This window comes from Trichosurus vulpecula, chromosome 4, assembly GCF_011100635.1.
Source record: "Trichosurus vulpecula isolate mTriVul1 chromosome 4, mTriVul1.pri, whole genome shotgun sequence".
NCBI lineage: Eukaryota > Metazoa > Chordata > Mammalia > Diprotodontia > Phalangeridae > Trichosurus > Trichosurus vulpecula.
In genome coordinates this window covers 97,105,179-97,115,337 of record NC_050576.1, presented here as the reverse complement: position 1 = coordinate 97,115,337, position 10,159 = coordinate 97,105,179, and the positions used below count along the sequence as shown (strand labels likewise).

The 10,159-nt window shown below is 41.4% G+C and overlaps 1 protein-coding gene across 1 annotated transcript in view; it reads right to left on the bottom strand.

Moving 5' to 3' along the window:
* Positions 1-8,041: 8,041 nt before the first annotated feature.
* CRB1 (crumbs cell polarity complex component 1) overlaps positions 8,042-10,159 on the bottom strand; it is a 165,574-nt gene continuing 163,456 nt past the window's right edge. Inside the window, exon 12 of the mRNA XM_036755520.1 lies at positions 8,042-8,257. Coding sequence (XP_036611415.1) covers positions 8,042-8,257 — 216 coding nt within the window. The remainder of the gene's footprint in view (positions 8,258-10,159) is intronic.

The following is a 10,159-nucleotide window of genomic DNA, read 5'->3' as shown; positions in this document are numbered from 1 at the left end:
GCTCTATGTGGTAAGATGTGTGCATTAACAACCTGTCACAGATTATTTCACATACCAAACTGAATGAGATGGAATTGTTCCCCCCAGCCCAACCAGCGCAGTTGGCCAACTTCATAGCCGAGCCAGTGTCTGGTCCATGACGTTATCCTTTGAACGAGGTCAGTTTCATTCTTGTCTTTGTAGTCCTAAGGGCTGGCACGGTGTCTGGCACATGGTAGGCACTTAATAAATGCTGACTGGTTGATTGATGGATTAATTGATTCGGATCTTTTCAATGGATAGTGCACCCTTGTTTCTGCAAGCAATTGTAGTTTAGCACAGGTGCCAAATCCTCAAGGAGTGGATTTAAATTGGAAACATGCATTTTTGTCATCACTATTCATTATAGCTCACGCCAGTCAAAATGGCACTTCTGGTGGAAGCAGGTTGAAATTGGAAAGGTCATATGTACTCTTGAACTTGGGGAAAATTTCTTACTTTGAACAATCCTATCAAAGCAGGTTAAACCAGGTGAAGGGCAGGTAGTTGATTCTAATCAAAGAGTTAAGTGAAGTCAAGATCTATATACTTGTAGTTGCTTTCTGATTGATGGCCAGAGAAAGGAAACCCGATTATCAGGCGTTGCTTTTTTCAGGAAGAATCCTATGAGTGACAGTGGAAAAAAAGCCATCTTTGGAAAACTAAATTAATTTGAAAGTCAGAGGCCTAGGCAGCAGCATGGTGTAGTCCAGTAGTGTCAAACTCCAATAGAAATGGGTGGGTGGGGCCCAAAACTGTACATAAGGATCCCTGAAAGCAGCGTGTTGACTTAAGAGAATCACATATTAACACTATGTTCTGTTGTATTTTTAATATTTCCCAATTACACTTTAATCTGGTTTCTTCACTCAGGAGCCAGGGTCACCTGATTGACACCTCTTGTGTAGTGAATGTAACACCTGCCCATTGATATAGGACTCTCACCTTATTAATGGAGATGTATGCCCTGCCCTGGGTGAAGAGCAGGGCAGAATTAGTGAGGACGGAAAGCCCCAGCCTCCATCAGTCCTTCTTCAAGCATTGAATAGCTTTTGCGTGCTTCTGGCTTCCAGCTTCAAGAAGGAAGATGGAAGAGGCAAACCCTACTTCAGGCTGCTGAAGGAAAAAACCCTGAGATAACATGAGTGGAGCTGGCAACCTCTATCATGTCCCTATTCTCAACTTGCTATTCTAAAAACTGTGGGGAGTGTTCCCTTGGGTGAGATCAAGGCCTGTCTTTCACTTGAGTTGATTTATCTGGCTCCTAATGGGAAAGCTCTTTCACTCTCCTATGTATATTTTCTCTGATTCCTGTTTTGCTATGATTTGGATAAATGGATTTCTTTGCTATTTGTTATGTGCGTGCATTGTGTAACTGGTATTTGGTGGGAAAGAGGTAAAGCCTTGGATGTAGAGCTTGGGGTTACCTTCCCTCACCTAAATAAAGTAATCAGAGGTTGACTTGAACCTGTTCATAGCCTCTAGACTAACAATAACTAAATTGCAGATCCATGTAATTCTACCCAGATACCCCTTCTCTGACTCTGAGGAGAGCAGAAGAAGGCCCTCCGGACCCAACTTCTTCTCTTCCTGGCAGGAATTAATGTCTTTCTTGGAGAAGGGTTGGGGGGGAAGAGATTCAAGATGCCTATTCTGCCTCCCTTTGAACCCCACAGCAGCCCTCACTACACGGGCTTCACTACAATTGCACTCCTCTCTTTATGGTCTCTATCTCTATCTTTTGGATCTTCACTACTTAGATAATGAAAGAATTGGAGTCGGCAAATCAGAGTTCAAATCCTGGCTCTGTTATTTGGGCAAGTCACTTAACCTCTATGTTTTCTCATGTGCAAGAGGGTGTTGAACTAAATGATTTCTAAGGAATCTTCCAATTCCTATGATTTTTTTTTTGCTTTGTTCGGCTGGAATTAAGACATTGCTGTTGTTTTATAATTTCATTAGTAAGTGGTACCTACAATTCAGATGGCTCTTGCAGCTGGAAATGCTTCCCACAATTCTTTGGGCTGAAATCTTGGCAGGGTTTGGGGAAGCCAAGAAAGAGGAAAGTCCTTTACTAGAGATCAACGTCATGAAACTCAAAATTTATATAGTAACAAAAGACTTTGCATATTTTTTACACTCTAATTTTTGCCCTGACAAATACAGATCATGCTGTTATTTACTCCATTTTATGGATGTGGAAACTGAGGCTCATAGGCAAGCGACTTGTGAAGGCTATACAATGAATAAGTTTTGCGGCTGTGACTCAAAGAAATTTTACTTATTTTATATGGTTACAAGATTTAAAAAAATGTTAACATCTACCATTGGCTTGCCTGTGTTACAGAACAGGAATTTTCTTTTTATCCCTTCTGGTAGTTAAGAAGGCCAGCCACACAGTGGCATATTCAGGAGTTGAGATTTGGGGCAGACTTGACAGGTGATTTCACTTATGGTCATTAGGCTCCCCTCACCTTTCCTAGTATGTGTCGTGACTGTAGCAGACGTAAGGCTTACACAGATCTTATTGGAGCTAGACCTCTTATTGCTCCTGGCAAATGCGTACCAGATGTGTCTTTTTACAAATGCTGCTTTTTGCTGTGTTGCAACACGTCAGCAAGTGGGATGTGTGTCTCCACTATTCTCTTTTGGAGTCCGCAGACAGCTTCCAGGATCTCTTCCTTGTTAGTGCTATCTGCAGAGCTGTCCAGGCCTAATTGATTTCCATTGCCATTCACTCCTCTGAGGTGAATGAATGACATATAGAGGAAATGGGCCACCTTAAATACCTTCTCATCATTACAACTCAAAGAACACTGCATTGGCTGCTAGTTCCTAGTTTTGTCTCTTAGCAAAGTTTGGTCAAGGTTTCAGAGTGGGGGGCTCCATATCCTATTTATACATGATGGAAGTGGGCTATTCAGCCCTTGTATATCGCATCACTCATCTAACTGGCATCACCTACTGCAATTTGATTCAAAGAACCTTTACCAAGCACTTTGTGCAAGGCATTCTACTAAGTGGTCAATATGCAAATATAGATACAATATACCCCCTCCTCTCAAATAATTAACAATCTACTGTGTAGAATAAAGCCCCATCCCCACACACGCCACACACAAGGGAAAGTAAGATAAGTGTAAAGCAAAGGGATAGGTAGGTACTATGAGAAATTTGAGGTTGAAGAGACTTATGTCTGAGGTAAAAATGGAGAGAGGTTATGCAGTGTTCCAATTGTTGAATGAATGAAAAAAAGTCTTCATGAAGCACATATTACATGCAAAGCACTGTGCTAAATGCTGAGGGTAGAAATAAAAAGTAAGGCAGCCTCATGTCCTAATGGTGGGGAGACGTATGGAAGTTTTAGCTGCAAGTCTGACAAAAAGGTCCCTTGGTCCTTAGGGTACAATGGCAAAACAGATGTTTATGCTTCTTTCCATGGATAAAGATCATATCAGTCTCTGATGCTGAACCAGTTGTCGATGCCAAGAACTTTTTTCTCTGGGACTTTATCAGGTGTGGCTGTAATATCTGGAGAAACAGTTGCCAGGCTGTATGGCCACAGCTGTTGAATCTCAAAATAAGAGCTTTAGGCCCTGGGCTAGAAGCCTTGCTACTTCAAAGGCTCTTGGGTTCAGAATCCTGGGCTACCTCCACTGGGGTCTGAGGGGAGATGGTTGTCGAGGTGGTGGTGGTTTGCCTTAGCTGGCATATGCTTCCTCCCGTCTCTCCCTCAGGGTGCCTTGCTTGTTCATGTAAGCTCTTTGCCTGCCCTGTGGGTAACATCTGTTGGGCATTTGGTGGGAATGGCTGGCCTGTTTGCCACAGGAGTTGCTTCCCTGTGTGATGGTGATGAGGGCTGGACTGGAGGCAGGACTGGTGGTCTGGGTGGTACTGCCATTCCCAGGGCTCTTGGGCTTATCTTAGGCAATTGTTTAGTAAGCTGTTGCTAGTAATGGTGAGGAAGGTGGGCCCCTTCTCCACAAGGATTTCTTCCCTCAATGATGGCTTCAGGGGCCTGGGCTGGAAACAGTTCTTGTCATTTTAGGGGATAGATGGGGACCCAGCTATTCCCAGGGCTTTGGGGTATGCATTCCTAGGATGAGAGGTCTGAAGGTACATGGTGATCAAGGTGGTGGTGGAGGTTTGAATTGCCTGGCACATGCTGCCTTCTCTTTCTCCTTCAGCATGCCTTGCTATTCTTTATTGCTGCCTAACATTCCCCCCTTCACTGAAGGCCTGGGGTTCCTCACAGCTATTTAGTACTTAGACAGCCAGTAAGTTCCTTTTCCAGAGCCAATCAATTTTCAAAGATGGTTTCAATACATTTTAAGGAAAACTTAGTCAGATTTGGTTGAGGGGGTGGGGAGAAAAATAGGTTTAGTCCATTGCTCCCATCACATCAGGAAAGCCTTCATGTAGGAAGTGACATCTGAGCTAGGCCTTGAAGCAAGTGAGGGATTTCGCTTTGGGACAGCTAAGGGGTACAGTAAATAAAGTGCTGGGCCTGGAGTCAGGAAGACTGGGTTCCAATCTAGCCTTAGCTGTGTGATCCTGGGCCAGTCACTTAAGCTCTGTTTGCCTCAGTTCCTTCAACCATAAAATACAACTTATAATAGCACCTACCTCCCAGGGTAGTTATGAGGATCAAATGAAATAATATTTATAAAGTGTCTGGTATGGAGTAGGCACTATATAAATGCTTATTCTCTTCCCTTTCAACAGGTAAAGTTTGGGAGATGGAGAATTTATTCCAGGTATGAGGGATAGTGTCAGCAAAGGCACAGTGATGAGAGGGTAGAATGAAAATATGGGTCCTGTTTGGTGGGAAGAGAGACTGTGTGAAGGTGTTTAAATAGCGGTAGGATCTAAGGCTGGACAGGCAGGTTTAGAGGGGTTTAATTGCCAGCGTAAGTTTAGGCTTTATTTCATAGGCAGAATCCTCATTCCAATGCTTGGAGGAAGAGCAACAAAATATGCCCAGGACAAGCAGCATAAAAGTTTTCCCTTAAATAAATTTTGATTCCCTGGTAACTGCATAGAGAGAGCTAGTTAACTTATATCACTGACATTTCTTTCTGTCTGTTCCATTTGTATGTCAGTTGGGGCTTGAGGGTTGACATTAGGGTATAAGACTTTGGTATACAAGACTGTAGCAGGGGTTGGGCAGGGAAATGAGAGATACTGAGGTGCTTTCCTCCATAAATACTTCAAGTCCCTTTGTTTCTGGGGAAGCTGCCATCACAGAAAAGACTAGTACTAAGTGAGAAGGATATAATTTGTGAAGACTTCACAGGGTAAGACTATAGGGGCTATTCTCTTCTCATATTTCTGGAATGGGGAGTGTCTGAGGGAGTAGGACAGGCTTGGAATTTAACCTTGTGGTGATTTACCTAACTTCTGGAAAGTCAGGGCCTGAAGCTGTAGGTGCCCCTCCCTTCCCCCTTTCTCAGTGCTAGCATAAAAATTTTACCAAATAGGGCGATAATGGACTACCTGTGAGCTGTTTATTCTCTGCTCCAGGAAGGTCCCCCTCTCCTTCCTCATTCCTTCTCTTTAGCCTTATCACTACATCAGTAGCCAAATAAGGAAAGTATGTATGGATTGGCTCTATATTTTCAAGCCTAGATTGTAAGCCTGCCTCCCAGCCAATGGCAAGAAGGGATAGAGGTGGGTGGGAATCTTTTTGTTAAGGGTATATCTATTGATTCATTTCCTTTGTACCTTGCCTCCCTTCACTAGTTCATCCTAGTGGAGGTGACACCCAAATCTCACAAGGTTTGTAAAATAAATTCACTTTGCTTCTGCCTAAAAATGCCTCTCCAATTATTTGATTTTTCCATCCCACACAGTACTGAGGCAAATTGGAGAGGAGTTTTGCCAGGGGATGAAGCATGCAATCTGATGTCTTCTATTGTGGCTAATTATATTTACTAACCCAGTTTTTTCTCACTAGATCAGTTATTCTTGCTAAGCTCAGTTTTGTTTTTTGTTTTAACCTGTTGTTGGTATCCTCTAAATTCTGGTGCCCTGGGAGAAAGTTCCAGTTGCCAAACCTAGTTATACCTGGGTTAATTAGCAGTGGTGGGGAAACCAAAAATTTTTAACTACAGAAATGATATGATCATAGGGCTAATAATCACTAGGAACTTTCAGGTATGTAAGGAAGATTAATTGGGTTTTGCAGAGAAGGGTAGATTAAGGAGGGGTTATAATGCTTACCTTTCTTAATTAATACTTTACAGACATATTCCAATGGCTTTATTCAATCTTAAACCTTCCCTGGTCTCGGAAACTGAGTATTCAATTAATTTAGGGGTTATAGAGAAATGATTTCCCTAGGCAGTGTTTTTTAAGGATCATTTTATCTTTGAGTTGCTTTTAGAGGCTGATCAGCATCTTCATTCAGTTAGCTCCCTTTTGTCTGTATTGTTCCCTCATTAGAATGTAATCTCCTTGAGGGCAGGGACTGGCTTTCTTTTTGGTTGTGTTTGTGTCACAGCACTTAGCACAAAGCCTGGCACATAATAAGCATGTAATAAATGCTTTCCTCTCTTCCTTTCTAAGACTATAAATTGTAGAGGAGTTACAGTTAACAGAGTTCTGTTAACAACAGAAAATATGAAGTAGAGGGCTCGAGGGAGAAGCAAATCAAAAGGAATGGCAGCTAGGCGGTGCACAGAAGACTGAACATGGAGCAAAAAAAGACCTGAATTCAAGTCTAGCCTCAGATATGTAACAACTGTGTGATCCTGGACAAGTCATTTGACCTCTGCCTCAGTTTCCTCATATAGGGATAATAATAGCATCTACCTGTTAAAGTTGTTGTAAGGATAAAATGAGATAATATTTGCAAAATTTAAAGTGCTGTATAAATACTAGCTATGTTATAGTGGTTCTGGTCATGGTTGTTAGAGTTCCCTGGGATACTACTAGGGTAAATGACTTGCCCAAGGTCACATAGCTAGTAAAGCCAGGCCACCTCGACTCTGTCAGCTACTGAGCCTCTACCATACTCTGCTTCTCTCTCACCTTAGAGAAATCATTTGACATTAACATCCTAATAATTAAAGGCTAGTAGGCACACCTACAAGAAGTTTAAAATTCTTTAGATAAGAAGACTGATGCAAGCACTGAACAGGTTTACATCTAAGAAGGGACTCAAATCCCATGGATTCTAGTAATTAGACAGCTAGGAATTAGGGAGACCTGAATTGGAATCTTGCCTTGGACCCTGGTGATCTTGGGTAAGTCACTTCACATTTCTCATGCTCTGTTCTATCATCTGTAAAATAGGGATAATAATAAAGCACCTACTTCATAGCGATGTTGGGAGGATCAAATGAGATGTGTAAAACTCCTTGTAAGCATTGAAGCATTCGATAAATGCTAGCTATTATTATTGTCATTAATAAAACAAAGAAAGAACATTAAGAGACAGAAGGACAGTTTAACTTTTATTTGTTGCCATGGTTATTCCCATGACTTCCTTTGACTCAGTAGTTAAAGAATATATTAAAGAATGAAGCATAACCAACATAGTGTTCACAACTAACACATTTCCACAATATGACTAGGGTGAGCTCATTAGAAACATTTATTTCACTTTTGTAGTGTTTTTCTGCAATAATGATGTCTGCCCATTTAAAGGGTGAACCCCAAGGGGGTCTGCAGTTCACAAAACATCTAAATGACAGGCACTGGTGCTTCTCCCAGAAGTCTATGAATTCTTAAGACATTTCTGTACATTACCCAGGCTGAAATTACTAGCACAGAAAAACAGTTGTATGATTGGCTAGCCCAGGATAATGAGTAAAGGTGTCAAGTTCATGCATTAAGGACCTTAAGGCGATCAAAGGAAAATGTTCCACAATTCCTGGGTCATCACATTTGTGAGATGAATAGCTCTTGGAACATCCATTCCACCCCCGTCCCTCCTCCCTCCCCCCCACCCATCTCCAAAAGGAGACTGTTATTTACAATTTATTTAGTCCAGGGTTTCCCTTGAGGTCACTGGATTCTTCTAAATCAGTCTCTCCATGGGCGGAGGCTGCACCATATTCCACATCTCCACACGTGACCCCTCCTTTTCCTGACGACTGGGGCTGTAGGTCCCCTGGTTTGCTCGTTTGTTGGAAGCTATGAAGGAGGCAACCACTGCCAGAAAGAGGATCAGTAACACAGCTAATGTGATTGAGCCAATGGCGGTGAAAATGTCCGAGATCAAGTTGTCTGTTAGCTGGAAGGATTGAAATAATCACAGTGTCATTTAAGGAGCAAAATTAAATGTATGTGAACAAACTACCATAGAATGAGAACCATCCAGAATAATATTTCAAAGAAACAGTACCAAAGGGAGCATAGATGGGTTAGCCCAGAGAGACTTGGCAGCTGAAGGGAATGAAACTTTCCCCATTAGGGAACCAAATGGAAGTAAACATGTTCTTATAATACATTTCCTAATGTAAAGGGCTAAGTCCTGTTTTCAGAATTTGCTGTGAAACAGACTAATTCATTTACTTGATGCTGTTTCGATTGCAGCAAATGACAATTTGTATTTGTGACATCAAACGTAGATTCACCGTAAAATTTTATATACTTGCATGGATGGATGTTTTTCAGCCTGTCTTTCCCCAGCCTCAACTCTACCTTGCCAGCATGGCCTCAATTTCATGACTTTGGGGGTGGCATTGGGGGGAAGCTTGTTTTCTGAGTGATGGAAGGGAGATGGTAGGAAATCAGTTGGGCATCCTGGAAAAGCATCTTTGATCAGGGAAACCCTAATCTTACAGACAGATTTCTGAGTCATCACTGAAATTTGAAGTGATAATTGAATAGTTCTAAAAGCACATGTGCTCAAGGCAGAACTCAAATATTTAGAAACCAAAAAACACAGGTAGCCCTGTTGGGAAGAGCTGGTTTCAGGGTATTGCTTGTACAGAATGATTTATTTCATATTTCATCCTCTTGACAGCTCAGAAATCAGCCGAGCACTTCTCAAGCCTATTTGAACTCTAGTAGTATAGAACCCATATGACTGGGATTTCTTTGAATAGAAATGTTCTGTGCTGATAATAAGATTATAATCAAATTTCTTTCTGATGTTTACAGAATATGCATGTCCCCATTTTGCTTTTTTTTCCAATTACTCTTCCCACCCCTTCCCCACCCCTCTACTTAGTAAAAATAAGTTTCTTTTCCAGAAAACACATACACACAAATCCCTTTTAGACAAGGGTATGTTCATAATGTTTAACAACCAGTTCTCTGAAATAAAATATGTACAAACATACACTTTTCATCTTCAATACTAACATTTTCTCCCTCACTTTGCAACGTCTAGTGAATCAACAAAACAATAAAACAAGCCCAGATTTGTAGTGCTTGCTTATTTCTGAAGTGTAAATACTCATATTGAAAATTCAACAGCTGATTTGGAGCTGGTTCCAAAACCCCTGCTTTTGAGAACCCTTGTGGGAATCTGTAATCAAGTGGGTTTTTTTTCCTGGGCTATCTCCATCGGTCTTAGCCAAGACTGGATTAGTAAGACACCAGAGTTTGGGTTTGTTTGTTTGTTTTTTGTCTTCTTGCCCTCAGCACTGTGCTGTTGGCCAGCCTATGCTTCAATTGTATGGTTCATCGAGTTAGAAAACCCTGTTGGATAAAGTCAAGGCAGACCTATGTTATGAATAATTCTAGGTCACAACAGATTTTCGTATATTAACCATGTGACACCAACCATACCTTTGGAATGATCACTAGCTAATGATGATTTCAAAATTTTGTTTCAAGTCCTCCATGTAGTACCAGTCACCTGACTGTAATAGCAATTTTTGTGCAATACCAAACCTCAGGTTTTATTTCTAATGAAGCAGGTCACTTAACTGTGTCAAGTAGGGCATTATTAATCCTTGAGCAAAGCTGGATGTTGGTGGTTTTGATATTTTGACTTGATAACCAGTTGCTTGCAATTGTGGTAGCTGCAGAAACTTTCTTGTTATTCTATTCTTCAACTGGGTTTTAACACAGCTATAGAATGGTTTCCAGAAAAACTGAGCCTATAAACACAGATGAAGAACCTTCCAAATGAGGCACCTGTTCTACAGGGTGTTCCTAACGTCTGGACACATAGGCGATTGAT